The 21,658-nt window shown below is 53.7% G+C and overlaps 1 protein-coding gene across 2 annotated transcripts; it reads left to right on the plus strand.

Annotated features, from left to right (window-relative positions):
- The first annotated feature begins 15 nt into the window (after positions 1-15).
- Positions 16-21,207, plus strand: DAGLB (diacylglycerol lipase beta). 2 transcript variants are annotated; one of them, XM_070414327.1, is made up of 15 exons: positions 16-173; positions 1,603-1,754; positions 6,933-7,104; positions 8,141-8,399; positions 9,684-9,806; positions 10,524-10,651; positions 11,414-11,540; positions 13,326-13,409; positions 14,722-14,799; positions 17,180-17,260; positions 17,345-17,472; positions 18,769-18,837; positions 18,921-18,993; positions 19,997-20,244; positions 20,362-21,207. In XM_070414327.1, exons 1-15 carry the CDS (start codon positions 79-81, stop codon positions 20,540-20,542), a joined length of 1,998 nt encoding a protein of 665 aa, XP_070270428.1. In that variant the 5' UTR covers positions 16-78; the 3' UTR covers positions 20,543-21,207. The 2 variants fall into 2 exon arrangements, with proteins under 2 accessions (XP_070270428.1, XP_070270429.1); XM_070414328.1 differs by lacking the exons at positions 8,141-8,399; positions 10,524-10,651.
- The last annotated feature ends 451 nt before the right edge of the window (positions 21,208-21,658 follow it).

The following is a 21,658-nucleotide window of genomic DNA, read 5'->3' on the forward strand; positions in this document are numbered from 1 at the left end:
AAACCGGGAGGGCGTGGGGCACAGAGTGGTGACCGGCGCGCGGCGAGCTGTCCGGGGCCGGGCGGCGCGACCTTCGCCATGGCGGGCATGGTGCTCTTCGGCCGGCGCTGGGCCATCGCCAGCGACGACTTGTTCTTCCCGGGGCTGTTCGAGCTGTTCCTGCGGGTGCTGTGGTGAGGGCGCCGGGCTCCGCCGCGGAGGGAGAGGGCGGACGGGGGTCGGGGCTGGCGCGCCGTCCGGCAGGAGAGACCGTGTCCGTGTCGGCAGGTCCCCGGTACCCAGGGTTTGCTGTGCGTTCCTGGTCTAGTCCTCCCCACCGGCCGCGGAGGGAGATGCTGTCATTCCCCCCATTTTACAGCCGGCAAACTGCGGGCCGAGGAGGTAGGCGTGCCGGGGCGCCAGGTGGGCACTGGCGCTGCGGGGCACCTGCAGCCCCCGCTCCCCGTCCGGCCCCTGCGGCGCGAGCCCTGGCCGAGAGCCGCCGGGACGCCCTCGCCTCCCGAAAGCCATGGCCTGGGGATCTGCTTCCTCGGCCCCGGGCGGCCGCCTGCACCCTGCATCCTCCCCGCACGCCGCGCGGGCACGCCCAGCACCTCGAGGCGCACCTGCCCCGTGAGATGCACAATTGCACGGCTCGGCGCCTCCCTGAGCCCCGTGGCCGCGTTCCACCGCCAGCAGACAGGCTTGGCGTAGCCTCCCTTGTCTTTCCTGCGTGGGATCGGGGCCCTGAGGGCTGTTCTCAGAGGGTCTGAGCAAGGAATCATAATACCGTTGTTATTTTTTTTTTAAAGTAAATTCTCAAGGGGAAAGAAAGAAAAACACGAAACATTGGGACCTGCTACTGCGTAGTTTAATAGTTTTCAAAGCTAAGCCTTTCGGAGTTCAGTTCCCACTTTTTCTAGACACGGGGTCATCCTGTCATAGAACTGACAAAAGCATAGGAAGTGACCCCGTCCGTTTCCACCGGGACTGGAATCCTTGGGCTTGAATCCTAGTACCGTGTTCTTGCCAGGCGGGCGGTGCCCTCTGCCGAGATAGCCCCAGTGGCAGTTGCTGTGGCGTTGCTCATGCCACCTTGCGTTGTGGAGCACTGAGTGGCAGAACACTCCTGAGTCCACAGTGCTGCTCCTTTCCACTTCATCCGTGTTCACCACCAGTGCCTCTGCAGGTCTGCTGTCTTCCCCCTCGGCCTTTTGTATTAGACACAGCAGGTTACAGTGTGTGCGTATCCGTTTCCTGTTAATCCACAGAAGTAACATTTCTCCTGTTAATAATTTAGCTCGCACGCACGCACGCACGCAGTGTGTTGGTTTACCAGTTGTGTGTTTCTGAGCCGTGATATTTGCTTGCTTATGGCTGTGAAAGCCTGTCATGCCTTACAGCCGGCACAGAAAAAGAAGTTGTGGAAGCACGGGAAGTATGAAACTCATTTTAAAAAGTCATAGGCTTAGCTGACTTTGTAGATCTTTTATTGGTGAACATTGTGTTTCAGGGCGAACCTCACCTCATTTTTGGGAACGACCCACTCCTTTTATTTCTTTTTATCGTGTTCGGCAAAGCAGCTCCTTGGATGGACCTCTGACCCTTCTTGTTCCTCAACAGGTGGCTTGGCATCCTGGCCTTGTATCTCAGGTACCGAGGGAAGCTGGACTGTGCTCGCGGGGTGCTGCTCGGCAATTACATGGTCGTGCTCCTGGTCCTGCTGGCGGTGATCGTGTGTACCATGCTGGCCATCGTGTGCGTCAGCATGAGAGGTAAGAAAGCCGCCTGTGTGGCCGGCGGGGCGCGTTTGGTTGGGGTGCAGTCCTGTACACGGGAAGGCGGACACACCCGGCTGTAGCGGGTGTCAGTACTTCATTCCTTTTTGTGGCTGAGTACTAGTACATGGTATGAATATACCTCATTTTACTTATCCATTCCTCAGGCAGCAACATTGGCTGGTTCCCACTTTTTGGCTGTTGCAAATAATGCTGCTGTGAACACTCACAGACATGTTTTTGTGTAGACGTTGGGGCCATGCGTTCAGGGAGTTGACTGGGAGTTCTCCTGGGTATGTGCCGAGGGTGGGATTGCTGCGATAAGGTTTCCCCTGCTGAGAACTGCCGGGCTGTTTTCCCAGCAGCTGCACCACTTTTCTTTCCCACCAGCAGTTTATAAGGTTCCAATTTTCAACACTTGTTCTTATATGACTTATTTTTTTAAAAAAAGTTTTTATTGATTTTGAGAGAAAGAAAGAGAAACATCAATGAGAGAGGAAAACGTCCATAGGTTACCTCCCTCATGTACCTCCACTGGGACCCACCCCCCTGGGTATGGAGCCCAAACCCTGGGCAGGTGTCCTGCCTGGGAATGGAACCAGTGACCTGTTGGTCCATGGGATGACGCGCCAACAAACTGAGCCACACGGGCCAGAGCTATGTGCCTCCTGGTCATCGCCATCCCGGTGGGTGTGAAATAGTATCTCACTGGTTTTGATGTGCATCCCTGATGAAGAACGACAGCGAGCATGTCTTCAGACGCTTATTGGCCATTTGTTATCATTTTTGGAGAAACAGCTATATAGATGCTTTGTCCAATTTCAGTTGGGTTATTTGTCCTCTCATTAATGAGTCACATCTATTCTTAGTGATAGCTCCCCCTCCATGTCGCCGTTCGCTGCAGACAGACACTTAGCTGAGGTGGTGGAAACCTTCCCTGTCGATTGCTCCGGTCACAGGAGGAGCTCAGTGCTCTGGGGCGTCAGTAAAACTGCTCGTCGAAGGCAGGGCATGCCTCCGCGCGTCGTGGCCCAGGTTTTATCCCTGCTTGCATCAGGATGCTTGCAGATTGCAGATGATGGTGAAACCGGGAGGCGTAGCTAACACCGTGGTGAGATACTGGCGTTTTGGAACGACAGATTGAAACTTACAAAATGGTAGTTCACGAAGAGTGACACAGAGAAGTGTTAGTGGCAACGTGTTTCATGGGGAAAGTCTTGGGGTTTGGGTGACCAAGAAGCATGGCATGTGCCCGCTGACGGGGGCAGGCGGCAGAAAAGAGAGCTCAGAGGACGGGAGCGTGGGGTCAGCACCAAAGCAGGGCCGGTCCTGGGGCTGTCAGGCCCGAGTCTGGACTGTCCGTGGTGCTGAGCCCAGGAGAAGGAGCTGAGTGAGTGTGCGCACTGGCGCGAGCGGCATCGTGAAGTCTGTGAGCAGCATTTCTGGGAGATGAAGCATTGAGATTGTTCTCATTTCAGATACCATGACCTAACCGCGTTGCCCTTTCTGTTCGGGTCACACTCTGATTAATACAGCATGTTTACAGCTGTAATCATGCGTTCAGATTTGAAGCAGTAAGTGTAAGTTTTTTCCTCAGAAATGTTTTCCTTCAGATAGTTTTTGGGGAGTCAGGGCCCGTTGACACCCCTGTGATGAATGGCCACATCTCCCCGGTCCCTCCTAGGCACTGGCACAACGGCACCATCACATCATGGGAGGGTCGCCTACCCAGCAGCCTCCTCCAGACAAAACCCAGTTTCATTCAGGACGTCCCCCCACCCCTGCACATCCAGTGGGCGTGTCACAGAGCCTGGCTCTCTGCCCGGCTCAGGAACGATGTCCATGTGTCAGTGATTGCTTCAGGAATTGACATGTGACCTGATTGGGGTCATGACATTTGGGGAATTTACTGGGAATTTCTGGAGAAGTCCCTCCTTGTCCCCTAGGACTATCACCCCTACTGGATGATGCTGTGCATGGATGAGCTGCTGCATTCCTTCTGCGGTCAGGCCAGGGATGAGCCAACACCCAGGAAGGACAGCGCGGTGGGGAGGGCAGGGCGCACGATGCCCGTCCGCAGTACAAACTTCCTGGTTTGTAGCCACCTTGAGTTGGATTTTCTGGTGCTTGTGTTGAGAAACATCATAGCTGAGCTGAAAACTGTATTTTATAAAAACATGCTAGTTCAGTTGCCAATTTGTTCCAGATTATTACCATCATGTGCCGTAGTATAAATATGTAACTTTAGTGAAACATACCACACAGAAAGTTTTAAAAAAAGGACAAATGAGCCCTGACTGGTTTGGCTCAGTGGATAGAGCTTTGGCCTGTGGACTGAAGGGTCCCAGGTTCGATTCCGGTCAAGGGCATGTACCTTGGTGCAAGAGGCAGCTGATCGATGTTTCTAACTCTCTATTCCTCTCTCTTCCTCTCTGTAAAAAATCAATAAAAACAAAAACAAACAAACAAAAAAAAGGACAGATGGATAAAATATGAGACTGAGAGCCAGGCTCTTTCATTATAAGCGCTTTTGTGACAGATAAGGAAAAGACCAGTAGTTGGTAGGAACATGGGCAAAGATCATGAACAGTTACGTAAACATGAGTAACTCTTACATCGTTCAGCCTCCATCACAGAAGAAAAGTTCGTGTGGATAAAACCTGGAGTGGGCGAGGCTGCAGCTCATTGTGTTGGTGGGAGGTCATTTGGTTGAACCTCTTGGAAACCCAGTTTGGCTGTGTGTGTATCTGTTCCTCCCGGTGTATGTAAAGGCGGGCAGATGCTTGTGGGGAGGTCACTGCAGGTCGTTCATAGGGACGAAAGGTCGGAACACAGTCTGCCTGTCGGGGCCCCTGGGCAGGTAAAGGGTAATCCGTGTCTGTGCGTCTGCTGTGCACCTGATGGAAAGGCTGAGAACGGCTCGGACATAAGGAAAGTGTCCGCTCGGCTAAGGGACAGGACGTTGTGTTAATTTGCTGCTGTTTCCTAACGTGGATGGATACACTCATGTCTTGTTCACCTGTGGTCTGAGAGGCTACACAAGTCCCCGGTTCACTTTCAGGAAGTTCCCTGACATCGGGCCAGCGGTGGAGGCAGGGACTTTACACCTATTTGAACTGTTCGCACTTTGTACCTTTCCCTGCATTACCTCCACAAAAGCAAGTGTTTTACAAATTGTAAAGTTTAGGTATATATATTTTTAATGTATTTTTATTGATTTCAGAAAGGAAGGGAGAGGGAGAGAGAGATAGAAACATCAATGATGAGAGAGAATCATTAATCGCTGCCCTGACCAGGAATCGAACCGTGACCTCCTGGTTCATGGGTTGATGCTCCACCCCTGAGCCACGCCGGCCGGGCTGGACTACCGAGTTTTGATAGGACGCCCTCTGTAAGAGGCCTGCCATTCACTGTGTCTGAGTTTGATTCTCCGACATTGAGCATCTCTGCATTTGCATCTCCAAAGCTCATTGCTCATCTCGTGCCCGAGAAGATGGCCTCAGGGGGTAGCCGTGTTGAATCCAAAGATTTGTGCCCGTGAAGGGTGATAGGGTTACTTCACCAAGACTGCTGGGGACGTAACATTCAGGGGCGTAGTTTCTTGTTAACCATGACGCCTTGCCTCTCGAGGCATCGCCTCACGCGGCCTCTGCAGCAGCCAGGGCCACACCAGCTATGCTTTTTCTTGAGAAGAAAATAAATATCTCAGTAAGATAAAGATGTTTTTCTGGGCAGGCATGCCTATAGGGGACTTTCTCAGTGTCTCATTGCTTTTCTGGAACCTTAACCAGAACTCCATTTCCTGGTTCCTTGTTCATGGATTTGTTTTATTCACGCAGCAGCCACAGGTTGCCTTGCAGATCTGGGGCTGCTGGGTGTCAGGCACTACTTCCTTATTTGGGACCCCAGTTCCCTGGAAGCCGTGGGCGTGTGCAGATACTAACTTCCTGTTTTCTCCTCGGCGATCGGCTGTTGTTCTACAGTAACAGGCTCCAAATACAGAACTGATTTGTTCATGCTGCACCCACCACCCCTCAGAGAGATGCCGATCCAGTTCCCTTGTAAGATTGGTCTTTGTGCCCAAAATGAGACCCGATGGTGTCTAATATATTAAAAGGTGACTTTAGCCCGGCTGGTATGGCTCAGTGGTTGAGCATCGACCGATGAACCAAGAGGTCATGGTTCAATTCCTGGTCAGGGCACATGCCTGGGTTGCGGGCTTGAATCCCAGTAGGGGGCGTGCAGGAGGCAGCTGATCAGTGATTCTCTGTCATCATTGATGTTTCTTTCCCTCTCTCCATCTCCCTTCCTCTCGGAAATCAATAAAAACATACTTAAAATAAAATGTGACTCTACATAAATCATTCTAATGTAAGATAATTTTTGGATTTTAAAAGTGATTTCCTTCCAAATCATTCTTTAGAACTTAGATTTATTGTATTTGTTTTAATCACATGGTATTTTGATATCACTTAGTGTTTATCGTAACATTTTCTCAAAGGGAGAGGATTGATGGTGCACGCAGGCCTCTATTGATGCTTGGATTTGTTTTACAAACTCAGTAAAATGTCAGGCTTCTCTAAGTGGTCTTGAACATCAGAATTCCTTCTTCCCAGAAGGGAGGCGAGAGCCAGGGTCATAGTCACGGGTTATATTTTAGAAAGTAGCGTCTAAGCTCAGAGCCTCAGGTTTGTCATTTGTAGCTGGGATGGTGGCTGCCTCACAGTCATCTTGATAAAGATTAAAGCACCAATGGTGCCTGTGGCCACGGAGGCTCTGAGAGGTGGTACAGGTGCAGCTGTTTCTTGTCTGTCAGAACGCGGGGAACTGCTTAGCTGTGTTTGCCTGGAATCGTTCTGTTTACACTCGTCCCAGCATAAGTATCAACAGCACCTTCTGCTCTCAGAAGTATCCCAATTTGGACCCTAGTTAGGACCCCGAAGTGTTCTTAAACCCTGGTAAGTCTCAGAAGCGAATCTGAGGCTGCCTCTGCCTGTCACGTTCCCCCCTTACGTTGTCACGGGCTCTCAATCTCAGGCATTGATCAATTATGAATAGAAACAGCAGGTGGGGGTGTGTGCGCAGTGTGGGTGCTCTGCCGCCTGTGCTGCTGTAGAAAGGAAACCCTGCATCTCCGAGGAAGCAGGTGACCAGCTTGAGTGTCTTCTGTCTTAGGAACCATTTGCAACCCTGGGCCACGGAAGTCCATGTCTACGCTGCTGTACATCCGCCTGGCGCTCTTTCTGCCCGAGATCGTCTGGGCCTCCCTGGGGGCCGTGTGGGTAGCAGAGAGCACTCAGTGCGACAAGATAGTGGTGAGTGCCATCATCGCAACCGTCGTCGTCAGGTGAGCGCTCCTGTCATCTCTTCAGCTGCTTGTCACAAGTGCATGTGAGACGTAGGTCAGCAGACTTTCCTGAGTGACTACAGACAGCCCGGCGTCACTCAGGCTCCCAAACGGTTAGAAACTGGACCGTGCCAAGGAAATGGTAAACAGTTAGAGGCACCTGTTTATACACGAGAAACAGTTCATCTTCCATTATGCAGTTTTAAAATTGACTTTTATTGATTTCAGAGATGAAGGGAGAGAGAGAAGCATCAATGATTGGCTGCCTCCTGCATGCCCCACCCTGAGTATGTGCCCTCCACTGGGCATGTGCTGGCATCCCGGACATGTGCCCTGACCGGGAATTGAACCATGACCTCCTGGTTCATAAGTCGACGCTCAGCCCCTGAGCCACACCAGCCGGGCTTATGCGTTTATTGATGGAGTTTTCTTTCTTACCGGTTCTCATTTTTCTATTCCCTCCTTTCTCATACAAGAAGGAAGAGAGTCTGAAGGCCAAAACAAGGGCAGGCACTAGAGGCGGGATGAGAAGAAATACACTACCCAGAGTGGAATGCACTCGAATAAGACTGTTGCATTTCCCAGGCTAAAAATGTTTTGAAGGGATCTTGCTTTATCCCTTGTGTTATAAGTAAGGAAGTGGACAGCTGTGCTGACGGTGCCTTTCCTGGCCTCGCCACCAGGGGCAGCAGAGCCCCTCAGGGCCATCTCCCGTAGAGGCGCGTTGTGAACCGGAGCCTTGTGCATGGGGACAGCCTGCAACTATTTAAACACCCAACGAAAGGCCTGTCAGTGCGGCGCTTTGGCAAAATTCTTTTGGTTTTACCGAGAAGAACCCCGAGGCCTGAGGAGTAAGGGCGGGTCCTGGTCAGGGCTGCACCTCTGCCCACAGCAGCCCCCTTTCCCTTTGTGATCTTCACTGTCAGCTCTGATCTTCCTGGGCCTCGTGAGGAACTAACTTGGGGAAACAAGTGGCTCCCTCAGCAGGTTCTGGCCGAGCTGCTGGGCCTCAGCGCCTGTCCTCTCTGTTTTGCAGCTGGGTCATCATCGGCTTCACGGTGGTCATCATCATGGTTGTCTTCGACCCGCTGGGGGGGAAGGTGGCGCGGTACTCCTCTGCTGCCCCCACCCTCGCGTTTAACCCCGAGGACAGCCAGCTCGTCGGGGGCCTCAAGACGGCAGCGACGAGCGTGTGGGAAAAGAGGATGAAGCTGCTGTGCTGCTGCGTGGAGCGCGACGACCAGGCCCACATGGCCTTCTCCAGCACTGCGGAGCTCTTCTCCACCTACTTCTCCGTAAGCTCGGGGGCCGGTGCTTCTGACGTTAAGACGAGTGCTCTGCACTTGGGCCCCCCACCCCGCACACACATAAATGGGCACTGGAGGCAATGGGGGGGGACACTGCCCCCTGGAGCGAGGACAGAGGACTCGGCGCTAACCGGGGGCCTTGCGTGTGCAGACCTGCCTCTGGTCAGCGCTCCTGGTGTTGACACCTGTTCGTGACTCTGTCAAGATTTTGAATTAGTTTTTAATGAACTGAATACGTTTTTAAGGACCTTTACATGTTGCGAATGATTTGCCAATTGTCTTTTCACCCCCTCAGCCAGCTGGTATGAGCAGACACCAGGGGCACTGGCGTCTCGCTCTGTACAGCGTGGTACAGACGAGCGGTTTTTCTGCTTCCAGAGAAAGGGCGCCACCACCCGGGAGTGGTTTCTCAATGTCTCGGATCTGTTCCTTTTGCTTTCACACTTAACGAGTGTCTTTTCATAAAAAGATCCGATAAACTGCTCTTATGTTCACTCCTGAGACCACGTCAGGGAGGGTTCTCCTGACATTCCCACCCCGGGGCCTTTTCTCAGCTCTCCGTCCAGGCTGGGCCTGTGCCCAGCAGCAGCCTCTGTGTGGGGATCAGAAGTGTGTCCCCTAAGTCATCTGAGAGGAGTGCTCCAGCCTCGTCAGAGACAGGAGGAGGGAGGAAGGAGAGGATCAGGTCTCCTTGGAGGAGGCGGTGCCTGCATCGCGGGCAGAGCTGAGAGCTGAGGGGCCGGCGCCTGGTGGGTCCCTCCTGCTCCTGGCCCTCGGGGAAGGGCGGGCTTAGACCACTCTGCTGCTTCCCCAGTGGACGGCTCTTCCTGAGGCTGCTGTACCTGGGAGGTGTCCGTCTAGTCGCATATACCCCTCCCACGGACCTGCCACAAAAGCAGCATCTTCAGCTTTGAGAGTTTAATCCTGGGCTAACATTGGCCGTCACTGCAAAAGTGGCAGATCTACCCACTTACTCCCCCTTCATCAACGATGGGAAGTAGATTAAAAATAGCAAAGTCACTTGAAGAGACATTTTAAAACAGAGAGGGAACCACACACTGCTTAGGTTCTCCAGTAGAGTTGTCCGAGGGCAGGAGAATAAAACACACTGAGCCCACATATAGGAGAAGTCCCGAGAGGAAACACTTTGTAAAGCACCTTTTTACATGGGACTGTGCTGTGTGTGTATGTGCGGGGACCGTGGGAACTGGGTGTGAGGAGCTCACAGGCCATCCTGCCGAGCTTCCTGACAGGCCCGTGGCTCCCGTCCAGGACACAGACCTGGTGCCCAGTGACCTCGTGGCGGGCCTCACCCTCCTCCACCAGCAGCAGGACAGTCTCCGGAGAAACCAGGCACCGACGGAGGTGGTCAGCCATTGCCCAGGGCCCGCCCAGGTGAGCCCACGCCTCTGTCGGGTGGCAGTTATGACACTGACACCCATTGGTAATCTTTTTAAAAGAAAAACACACAAAAGCCTAGCCAGCAGCAGTCCCAGCAGCTGGCTGGGAGTCAGATCTGTGCCTTGTGCTGCTTGTGACTTGGCACCTGCCCGGTGCGGCAGCTTGTCACCTGGAGGCAGGTAGAGGCCCCCGCGCGTCCCCTGTCATTCAGAAGCATTCTCTCCTGGGAAGCTGGCCGTGAGCCTGCATTGCGAACATGCCTCCTGGGCTGGGGCCTGCCTCCCCTGGGTTCCGTGTTGCTCTCTGCTCTGGGCCTGGGGAGCAGGAACCGCTCAGCTTTGCCTGATGAGAGTTTTCCTGCCGCGGATTTTATGCTTTTGAAAGAGAACTTCCCACGTAAACACATGGTTTCTCCGCACCTCATCTGGCACCTAGTTCTCAGCTGGTTGGTCCCAGTGGCGTGAAACTCCGCGGGTCTTCGCCTGCATCGGGCAGGAAGTCGATGGCCCCTTGCACCAGCGCCAGGAAAGGCCTCAGGGGCTTTGCTGTCGGCTGCACTGCGCTTGCTGTCTTCCTATGAAATGAGGGTCCGGCTCCGGCCGCGTTTAAGGGCCATTCTCCTGTGGACGGCCTCGGAGAGGAAGGGGAGGTGTCAGTGTGGACCTCTGGAATGGGGCCCCTAAGCCAACAGCTGGTTCTCTCCTCCTGTAGAAAGATGACCTGGACGCAGAGCTAGAGAACTGCCGCCATTACATGCCGATCGCAGCCGCTGCCTACGGCTGGCCCCTCTACATTTACAGAAACCCGTTCACGGGGCTGTGCAGGATCGGGGGCGACTGGTAGGTCGGCAGGGGTGGCCTCCACTCTCCTCGATGTCGCTGACTGAGGCTCCCATACGTTGTTTTCTAAAAATAACCTTCCTTCCCTTTTAAAAAAAGCTTTCTGTTTTGAAATCTTTGAAAAACTGCAAGAGCAGCACTGAGTTCCCGGGTCCCCGCGATGGGGAGCCACCAGTTGCACTCATTTCTGTCCCGTGTGCTGTGCGCTGTCTGCTTAGTTTCCCCTGAGCATTGGAGATACCGGTGCAGACACCACGTCCCTTCATCTCCAGGTACTTCAGCCTGGATTTCCTAAGAACAAGAGCATTCTTTTATGTAACTTTAGTGCAGTGATAAAACTCAGAAAATTTATCATTCATCATTAGCTCATTTACAACTGGTATTCAAATTTTTCCAATTGTCCCAATGACATTTTTAAAAATACATTTTTATTGATTTCAGAGAGGAAGAGAGAGGGAGATAGAATTATCAATGATGAGAGAGAATCATGGATCGGCTGCCTCCTGCACGCCCCACACTGGGGATCGAGCCTGAAACCCGGGCATGTGCCCTGACCCGGAATCGAATTGTGATCTCCTGGTTCACAAGTTGACACTCAACCACTGAGCCAAGCCGGCTGGGCAGAAATATATTACTTCCTAAGGGCCATTCTACGTTCGCCAAACAGTCCTGAAAATTGTAAACTTTGGTCCTCGAGTTTGCTTGAAAAACAAGATGGGTTGAGACCCCTTGGGGAGTGGCTCAGGTTGTCTGTGTTTTCAGTTGCAGAAGCAGGACAACAGAGTATGACGTGGTTGGAGGCGATCAGCTCCACTGCCATTTTGGCTCCGTCCTGCGGATGACAGGGCTCCAGCACAGGGACTTCATTCACATAAGCTTCCACGACAAGGTAGAGTGCACAGCGCTTCCGGACTTCTCAGGGTCCAGAGTCCTTTGAATGCTGATGGAAGTTATAAATTACTAGAGGCTCGGTGCACGGATTTGTGCACCAGTGGGGTTCCTTGGCCTGGCCTGCGGGGATTGGGCTGAAACCAGCTCTTTGACATCCCCTGAGGGGTCCTGGTTTGCGAGAGGGCGCAGGCGAGGCCAAGGGACCCCACCAGTGCATGATCGGGTCCGGGGAAGGATCACGGGAGGGCTCCAGGGCGTGCTCGCCCATCTCACCCAGTCCTGATTGGCCAGACCCCAGCAGCAAGCTAACCTACCGGTCAGAGCATCTGCCCCCTGGTGGTTAGTGCACGTCATAGCGACTGGTCGAACAGTCAAACACTTAGCATTTTAGGCTTTTATTATATAGGATTTCCCCCCCAAAAAAATGTGTGTAGGCACACCTACCGCACACTCTTCCCAGGTTTTGCATGTCGTTTCAGGGGCTTTTGAGCTCCTAAAACTCACACAGGGTTAGCCTGAGGTGGAGCAGGAAGCCTTCAGCAGAGCTCTGCTGTGTCGACCGGCACAGTGAACAGCAGTGAATGGGTTAGTCCCGTGCGGTGTCTGGAGCTAGTTAACCCTGGCTTCTGGGCCTCAGCCCACCCACAGCGGTGGCGGCAGTCAGTGCGGACCGGGAGCACTGGACACTGGGGACTCGGCAGGAGCCCGCTCTGCCAGCTCTGTGACCTGCACTTGCTGCGGCTCGCAGCTCTGCAGGTGACCGTCACATGGTCCAGTGCGGTGGCTCTCAGGTGTGCTGCCGCATGGGGTCTCCTGGAGCTTCCCAACCCCCAGAGGTCCAGGCACAGGGTTAGGGAACTCTGAGTCCCTGGCAGTAGGACGCAGCTCAGGAGCCCCCGGGTCGGCGTGTTCCTCTCCTGGGAACCAGGAAATAAAGACGGCAGTCTGTCTGTCCTTCTTTTTTTTTTTTTTTTTTTTTTTTTTTTTAATATATTTTATTGATTTTTTACAGAGAGGAAGGGAGAGAGATAGAGAGCTAGAAACATCGACGAGAGAGAAACATCGATCAGCCGCCTCTTGCACATCTCCTACTGGGGATGTGCCCGCAACCAAGGCACATGCCGTTGACCGGAATCGAACCTGGGACCTTTCAGTCCGCAGGCCGACACTCTATCCACTGAGCCAAACCGGTTTTGGCTGTCTGTCCTTCTTGCTCCAGACACTGTAAGCCAGGGCCGTCCTCACAGTATTGCTGTCATTGGCCGATGGCCGTGCGAGCCGGCGCTGTGTCTGCACTCCAGCCCGGGATCAGGCCGGTCTCCTCGGGAAGCAGCAGCAGCAGACCCAGAGGACTGGGCGCGCCCCGTGTCCTGGCAGGGGCCCGAGTCCCAGCTTCACCTGCGCTTGGTGCTGGCAAAAGGGATGCTTGCCTGGCCCAGACCTCTATCTGCTCGCACATCAGGGAGGGGGGCTCTGTCCTGCCAGCCGAGGCGCACCCCCCCGCCTGGGCAGCTGAAGTCATTGGCCAACAGCAGCTGTCGGGCCAGGCCCAGAGGGACGCCCTCTAGTTGGTCAGTGCGGAGCTGCGGGAGGGAGGCCCCACTCGGGGCAGCACATGGCGGGTCAGAGGCGGGGAAGGAAACCAGGAACTGGTTCACAGGAGCAACGGCAGGTTCACAAAAGCTTCTGCATCTAGAACAGCATTGGGCGGGGGGGGGGGGGGGGGGGGGGGGGGGGGGGGGCGGTGCGGCACTCAGTGGGCCTCATGCCTGGCCTCCCACAGGTCTACGAGCTGCCCTTCCTGGTGGTTCTGGATCACAAGAAGGAGAGCGTGGTGGTGGCTGTGCGGGGAACCATGTCTCTGCAGGTGAGGAGCCGACCTGAGGCCCGGAACGAGGGGCACGGATGCCGGGGAGCCCCGCAGTGACATCCCAGGAGCAAACCCCGGGAGGGAAAAGGGGAAGCGAGTCCAGGCTTGTGAAATACTCCCTTTGACAAACAGACCAAGTTATTTCCTTTTCATTGAGAAATTCAGAAACAGACACCAGTGGGGTGGGTCCCTGCGTGAGGAGCTCCTGCAGGGGTGCCCGCTTGACTCCCCTGGTGTGCCTGGCCTGGCCCCCAACCTGGGTGACCCCTCGAAATGTTTACTTCCAACGTCAGCATGGGACAGTCAGCTCAGCAGCGCTGGCCCAAGTTGCACACGCTGTCTGCACGCCCTCGCGGCCCTGAGTTCCTGTTTGGATGCGGGGGCTGCGAGAACCTCCCTTTGTCCCCAGCCCCGGCATCCGGCCATGCCGACCTCTGCCCTGTGGACACGCGGGCAACCTCTCCCTTTGTTGGTCTCTTGGCCGTTCTGCCTCATTGCCTGGCCCGCGTCTGCTCTGCTGGCCCAGAAAATGCACTGAACGCAGGAGACTCCAGAATCCCAGCCCCTTCCTTCCTCTGCCCTCTGCCCGGCTTTTGGGGTGCGGCTTGCAGCTCGGCTGGTGGCCCCGAGTCCAGAGCCTTCCCTCCTCCGCCTGCTCCCCGTGGGCCCCACTTTCTACTAACAACGTGGTGTCCTCCCGCTGGCCTGCAGCGTCGCCTCACTTTCTGCCCGGGCGTCTCTGCCCATCTCCTCTACGTTCCCAGTGCACGGCCCTCTTTCTGGCCCAGGCCTGCCTTTCCTGGGCTGGAACATGGTTTCCCACCGTGGTCCCTGCCTCTGGTCTCTCACCGTCCCAGTCTGTCCTGAGTGCTCTCCTCAGATCCTCTCTCCAGGACCTGGTCCGATCTCCCCTCCTTCTCGGGAAGTCCCAGCGAAGTTCGTGTTTCTCGTCACAGCTCGCTGGTGCTTTCCGACCCGACCCAGCCGCCTTTCCGGCCCCTGGGAGCTCAGGGGCCCCCAGCTCCGAGCCCCGCAGCCTCGGTCGGTCACCTGTGCAGCATGGGACATGCAGATGTGGGGCCCCTCGCCCAGCAGTTGGGCTCTCTGGGTCCTAGGGACACACCCGCCTCACACAGGCCCCCTCTCTGCCTGATTCCCTTGACGTGTCCATTGCTGGGCACCCCTGAGCCAGGCCCACCACCTGCTTTTGACCCAGGGGACTGCCGTCCCCACTGTCCCTGAGGGACCCGCCCACCCAGCCTGACAGTGCGCGACCCCAGCTGACGCCCCTCTGCCCACGCTCTTACAGGACATCCTCACCGACCTGTCGGCAGAGAGCGAGAACCTGGACCTGGGGTGTGAGGTGCAGGACTGCTTGGCACATAAGGTAGAAGCCCGGGGTCTGCTCTGGAAGGTTCTGTTCAGGTGGAGGGTCAGGACTTCCCAATGAGTCTCCTGTTAACCGCCTAACAAACAGCTGCTCACGCCAGGGGCTGCGCACAGTGGGTGCTTTTATGCTCACAGTGCAGGTTCTCTGGGCAGCCTCTCAGCGGCTGGCGGGGCAGTATTTGTAAGAGGCAGGCTCAGAGCCAGGGGTGATTTGCCAGGAGCCCTCCAGTTCCTGGGGTGAGTGTGGGACCCCTCCCTTGTCATCAGAGGGGTGCTCTCTCAGGGTGGGCACCTTACCGCAGCGTGTGCCTGTTCTGCAGCTGCCGCCAGGCCTGTCCGCGGCCCTGAAGCTTTTGGTACCCAGCCGTCACTTTTCATTTGAACTGTCTGGAAGCGTCGTTCAGTGCATTAGACATTCAGAGCGCTGTGGCCATCACCCCTCTATGGCCCAGACTTCTCGTCATCCTATCAACCCTGGTGCCATTGAGTCCCAACTCCCCTCCCCAGCCCCTGGCCCCCACCATCCACTGTCTAGGAATTTGGTTGCTCTTGGGACCTCCTGTCAGAGGAATCAGTGTCCCTTTCATGACTGGTTTGTTTCCCTGTGCACCATGTTTTCAAGGTCCGTCCACACTGTAGCATGTGTCAGAATTCCTTTCCTTTTCAAGGTCGAATAATATTCCACTGCACATACAGATACCCCTCTGGCTCATCCATTCACTCAGAGAGGGGCATCTGACTACTGTAATGTTGCTGTGCCCGTGGGTGTACAGGGGTCTGCTCAAGTCCCGGCTTTTTCTTTTGGGTGTAGGTCAGAAGTGGGATTGCTGGGTATTTATTTGTTAACTTTTTGAGGAACCTGAACAGTTTTCCAATAGATGCACTATTTTACACCCCACCAGCAATGTGTGGGAGTTCCTGTTTTTCCACCTCCTGTGGGTGTGGTAGCCTCTCGAATGGTTCCATGTGCGTTTCCCTGGTGACAAGTGAGGCTGTGGAGCAGAGGGTTTCACACTTGAGGGGGGTTCGAAATGATACCAGGAAGGATGTCAGGGGTGTAGGGCAGTGGGCTTGTGCTGTTTCACATGCTTCAGTAGTCGTCATTTTAAAAGCCAGATGCCTGACTTTTACAGATACTGTGCCAGCAAGTGTGTGGCCGCCCGGCTGGACGGCGGTCAGTAAGGGGGCAGTGGAGGCTTTCGTCCATCACCAGTTAAAGCTGGGCGGTGCTGGGAGTGTGAATCACTTTCCTTTAACCCTTGGCTATTTGTGCCCTGATTCATGAGAGTCTAGTTTAAGCACTATTGGGTGTGTGTGAAGAAAGTTGAAGCCTTGTTCTAGACACGTCAGCCAGAGTCTGGGCTTGGCTGCGGTTCGGTTCCTGCAGGACTCGCCTACAGTCAAGGCCGTGTGACCACAGCTGCGGCACTTGGGCCTGGCTGTTACCACCTGAGGCCTTCAGCTCCGGCTCCTCTGGCAGCAGCCCTTCCCCTCTGGCGGGAAGACAGCTGCTCCAGGCACAAGGCACGACCTGCCCTCTGCTCTTGGCTCGTCTGTGCCAGCGTTGGCTCTGGCACTGCCCACAGTAACTGGAGTGGAAAGCTCTGCGCCTCAAACGCCCTTGGCACCTTGTCTGTGAGACATGTGCCAGGGAGACACCGGCAGCAGGTGTAGCCCAGTGGTTTGGCTCTGACTGCCCAGAACCAGACACGTGACAGGTGCCCCGTAAGCGAGGAGGAAGCTGACTGCACTCGTACTTGTTGGGGGGAGGCCGGGTGGTTTGTCAGCAAGTGCTGTCAGCCTTCCCCAGGCTTCTCTTTACGAGGCGGCGGCCGGCCTGTCTGTGGGAGCATTGTCTCCCCGTCGGAGCTGCTTGCCTTTCAAGACGCTGAGGTAGCTGTATTAATAGGAAGTTTTACATTTTATTTTTTGAAATTAAATCAAAGTCTGACCTCCCTAAAATTCACTTCTGATGGCCTAAGTTTTGCCTTCGCAGGAACAGTGGACACTTAATCAATGTCACTGATTCAGAACTTTAATGCCATTTTGAAACCTGAGACATTCATGATCTAAATCTGACCAACCACAGGGACTTGACCAGACTAGACTGGTACATCCACATGGCAAAACACTACGCAGCTACAGAAAATGCCATAGAAATACCCACCGATAAGGCAAGAGGTTCCTGATGTCACCCGCTTGTTCACGTGCCCACCTCCGCACCAGGTGCCAGGAATACAAGAGCAGTGGGCACGGCCACTGCCCGAGACGCTGCTCTCGCTGGGGGCACAGTCACAAGCAAGTGCAGGGCACCCTGTCGTCCGTCATGACGGAGCCGGCCCTGCCGGGCCATCACTAGCTGCCGCCTCTGTTTTCAGGGGATTTCTCAAGCTGCCAAGTACTTGTACAGACGCCTCGTCACCGATGGGATTCTGAGCCAGGCCTTCAGCGTCGCTCCCGTGAGATTGTCCTTTTCCTTTTCTTTCATTTTCCGTCATTAGCTGTTTGGTTCTGTGACCTCACCTCATTCTTCTGTCCTTTAGGAATACGGGCTGGTCATCATAGGGCACAGCCTGGGAGCAGGCGCTGCAGCCCTGCTGGCCTTCATGCTCAGAGGCGCCTACCCCCACGTCCGGTGCTACGCCTTCTCGCCGCCCAGGGGGCTGCTGAGGTACTGCTTCATTTTCATGAGTGTAACAAGGCGCTATGCATAAGTCATGGAGTTAAGACTGGTCTTTTGTCGGTGATTTAATTTTTCATTCTCAGAAGTGTTTTCAAGTACTATTTAGTTGAAGAAAGACTAAATAGCCTTTCTTTTAAAAAAAAGTTTTATTGATTTGAGAGAGATGGAAACATCAATGATGAGAATCATTGATCACTGCCTCCTACACAATCAAGGATGGAGCCACAACCTAGGCATGTGCCCTGACTGGGAATCGAACGTGACCTCCTGGTTCATAGGTTGATGCTCAACCACTGAGCCACCACAGCAGGGCCTAGCCTTTCACAGGTCTGTCGGACCATGGCTTTGATTTCCTAAATGATGTAATGCCAAATGGCATGCAGTGTTTTATTCATTTCAGGCACACAACACAGAGATCCAGTATTTACATACATTGCAAAATAATCTTCACGGTGTCTAGTTAACATCTGTTACCATGCATTTTTTTCTTGTGATGACACCTTTGATTACTGTTAGCAACTTTCAAATATGCAATACAGTGTTAACTATAGTGGACTTGTTTTATAACTGGACTAGAGGCCCAGTGCACGAAATTCGTGCACAGAGGTGGGGGGGGGGGGGGTGAGACATCCCTCAACCCGAACTGTGCCCTCTCGCAGTCCGGGAGCCCTCACTCCTTATTGCTCGCCTGCTTGCTGCTCCTTAGCGCTGCTGCAGAGGCAGTAAAGGCTCCTGCCACTGCTGCTGCAACTCACCAGCTGTGAGCCCGGCTCCTGGCTGAGCACCCATGGGAGCGCACTAACCACCAGGAAAGCAGCTCCTGCATTGAGCGTCTACCCCGATGGTCAGTGCGCATCATAGCGACTGGTCGTTCTGGTTATTCTGCTGTTAATGGTTGCTTAGGCTTTTATTATATAGATGTTTCTACCATTTGCCCACCTCTGCCACCGCCCCCCCCCCCCCCCCCGCCCCAGGCCACCATCAGTCTGTTCTCTATCTGTGAACTTGTTTTTTAGATTCCACATATAAGTGAGATCATGTGGTGGTTGTCTGTCTGTCTGAATTATTCCACCTAATACAATGCCCCCAGGCCTATCCATATTTTATCAAATGGCAAAATTTCACTATTTTTGTGCCTGAATAACATTTGTCAGTGGACACTTCAGTTGTAATCCGTGTCGTGGCTACTGTAGTGCTGCACTGAACGTGTGGGTGCGCCTCATCTTTTCAAGTTAGGGTGGAGAAGGGAAACTTTATTTCTTCTTTTTTTTTTTGAAATTTCAGCAAATCCCTTTATGAATCCTCTAAGGACTTCACGGTGTCACTTGTCGTGGGCAAGGATGTGGTTCCCAGGTCAGTCTGCTGGCGCTTCGTCCGGGGTGGGGGTAGCTGAAAAGACTGAGTACTGAGCATCAATCTGATCTTTCGATAAACAGGCTAAGTGTGACCAACATGGAGGATTTGAAGAAGAAAATCTTGCGGCTGATTGCCCATTGCAACAAGCCCAAGGTAATGTGTGCCTGTGCGACCTGGGGAGGATGTTTCTAAATTTGAAGCCTCAGCCAGTGCAGGTGACGCTACCCTGGGCAGACTTCTCAGACTTCGCTGTGATCTGTGTTGTACTTCTTAGCCCTGTCTTGTGACCCACGATATCCTGATGCCTTTGGTCCCAAAGCTCAGAAAACAAGGCTACCAGCTAGAATTTATGACACAACAGGAGGACTGTCCTGTGGAACATTAGGCAGCCTTTAAGAATGGCGACATGAGCACTAGCTGATGAGCTCAGTGGTTAGAGCATCGGCCTGCACACCAAAGGGCTGTGGGTTCAATTTCCAGCCAAGGGCACACACACACCTGGGTTGTGGGTTCGCTCCCTACCCCAGGTTGGGGCACACGTGGGAGGCAACCAGTCTATGCCTCTCTCCCTCCCACTCTCTCTGAAAAGCAATGGGAAAAGTATCCTCTAGTGAGGGTTAAAAAAAAAAAAAAAGAATGGTGATGTGAGCTTATATTTACCAATAGCGAAAGCTATCCATGATGTATTGAAAAGTTAAAAAACAAACAGGATATAAATAACAGATATATGAGCTTCGATGAAAAAATGTTTAATCTCCCTTTAACCTTTGTTTTCTGACATTTTTTTGTTGCTAATCAGAAAAAAATACTAAGAATTTAAAATAAACTTTCTCCTTATCAGCTATTCCCCACCCCCAATTTAAAACTATTAGTATCTAACATTTTTGAGGGAAGAGTAAAACTGGTTTGCAGTTACCTGAAAAGAATTAAGCATAATTTTGCCTCAAAATCTGCATGATTTGGTTTTTAAATATTGCTTCTATATGATGGCTTCTTTGCCTAAGAGACACCTGAGTTTGGGCCCACTGGCCTCCGCTCCTAAGATCTGACTAATAAGCAGCGAGGCATCTGTCCGCGCTCGGAGCTGCTGCCACCTCCCCCGCTCCGGGCCGTGAAGCTGGAGTAACTGCTGCTGCCGCTCGGTCTCGCCCTCTAGTACAAGATTCTGCTGCGCGGCTGCTGGTACGGGCTGTTTGGGGGGAACCCAGATGACCTTCCAACAGAGCTGGACGGGGGCGACCACAGAGACCTGACGCTGCCACTTCTCGGGGAGCAGAGCCTGCTGACACACAAGTCCCCAGGATACAGACCCAGCGACTCCCCTGTGGGGTCCCCCACCAAGTACCCCCCTCTCTACCCTCCTGGCAGGATCATCCACCTGGAAGAAGAGGGTCCTTCAGGGAGGTGAGCTGGGGGCTGGGGGCCCTGACCTGGCTCAGTCCACACACCATCCGTAATGAAACACGTCTGTGGAGTTCAATTCGAAGTGATGCTTTGCCAGTTGATTCCTGTCTTTTTCAGGTGTTCCTGTTACACTGCTCAGTATACTGCAAAGTGGGCACATGAATCAGAATTCAGCGAAATACTCATCGGCGGAAAGATGCTAACAGACCACATGCCGGACGTCCTGATCAGAGCCTTGGACAGGGTGTCCAACAGGGATGCCTGCATTTCCTGTCCCACCCCAGGAGGCTCTGAATAATGTGGACGTGGTGTGACCACAGCTACTGGAGATGTCCAGGACTGCAGACGCAGACCGTTATTCTTAGACTTCACATCCAAGTGAATCCCATGATGCCAATGCAATGACAGTTTGACAGGCACTGAACTCGAGTCTAATGACTGAACGGTCTGAGATACCACTTTATCAGATTATCAGCACAGCAGGCTGAACGTGCACAAAGCTTCGCAGGAGCCTGTCCCCGGGACCTGCGGATTCCCACACCTGAGAATGGCCCAGGACAGCGTGGGACTTGGGCAGCCAGGTCTGGTCTGTACCCCCACCCCCGCCACTTCCCACTGGCAGGGTCTTGTCCCTGTTCAGAGGAGCCTGAGCTTGGCACACAGGTGTGCAGTTTATTTAGCAAAGAGATTCTCCTGGCTACACACACTCAGTTCTCAGCTGGAAGGGTAGAGACTGGGGTTTACTCCTGGTGGCACTAAGGATTAGCCCTGAGCTCCTGTTGGGAATCAAGACAAAACCAGGTCAGGAAAGTGAGGGGAGACAGCTCCTGCCCCACGGCTGCAGCCCTTCCTTGTTTACTCGCTCACACGCTCGCTCACCTTGTTTCATCAACCCAGTTGATGTGAACATCCTTCTGGCTCTCGGAGTCGGCCAGGGGCATTAATAAAGCACTTACACGGTCACTGGTGTGTGTACAATGATGTGCTCGCCTACTGGACGCTTCCACGGCTGTTTTCCCGGGTGGCTTGAAGCAATCACCCTTCAAGTTTTTTTTCTGTCCACTGTAACAACACGGAGTCTTCTTGGCGCTGTGGCTAGACTGAAGATTGCATGGACATCTGATTTCACTCCAACCCACAAAGCCCATAAAATGACGGTAAAGGGATTTCTTTAAAAAGCATAAGCCTGGCCCTAGCTCGTTTGGCTCAGTGGGTAGAGCATCGGCCTGCAGACCAAAGGGTCCCAGGTTCAATTCCGGTCAAGGGCATGTACCTTGGTATTAGACTCCTCCCCGGCCCGGGCTTGTGCAGGAGGCAACCAATCGATGTGTTTCTCTTTGTCTTTTCCTCTCTTCCACTCTCCCTAAAAAGCAATGGAAAAGTACCCTCAGGTGAGGATTAACAACAAAAAAAC

The sequence above is a fragment of the Myotis yumanensis genome, unplaced genomic scaffold, assembly GCF_028538775.1.
Source record: "Myotis yumanensis isolate MYYU_CA2020_CCGP unplaced genomic scaffold, mMyoYum1.0.hap1 SCAF_5, whole genome shotgun sequence".
NCBI classification, from domain to species: domain Eukaryota; kingdom Metazoa; phylum Chordata; class Mammalia; order Chiroptera; family Vespertilionidae; genus Myotis; species Myotis yumanensis.

Coding starts and splice junctions, on each gene's coding strand:
- DAGLB (XM_070414327.1), top strand. CDS start 79: ATGGCGGGCATGGTGCTCTTCGGCCGGCGCTGGGCCATCGCCAGCGAC. Junction 1,755..6,932: donor CGTGTGCGTCAGCATGAGAG/GTAAGAAAGCCG, acceptor CTTCTGTCTTAG/GAACCATTTGCAACCCTGGG. Junction 14,800..17,179: donor AGGACTGCTTGGCACATAAG/GTAGAAGCCCGG, acceptor CTCTGTTTTCAG/GGGATTTCTCAAGCTGCCAA.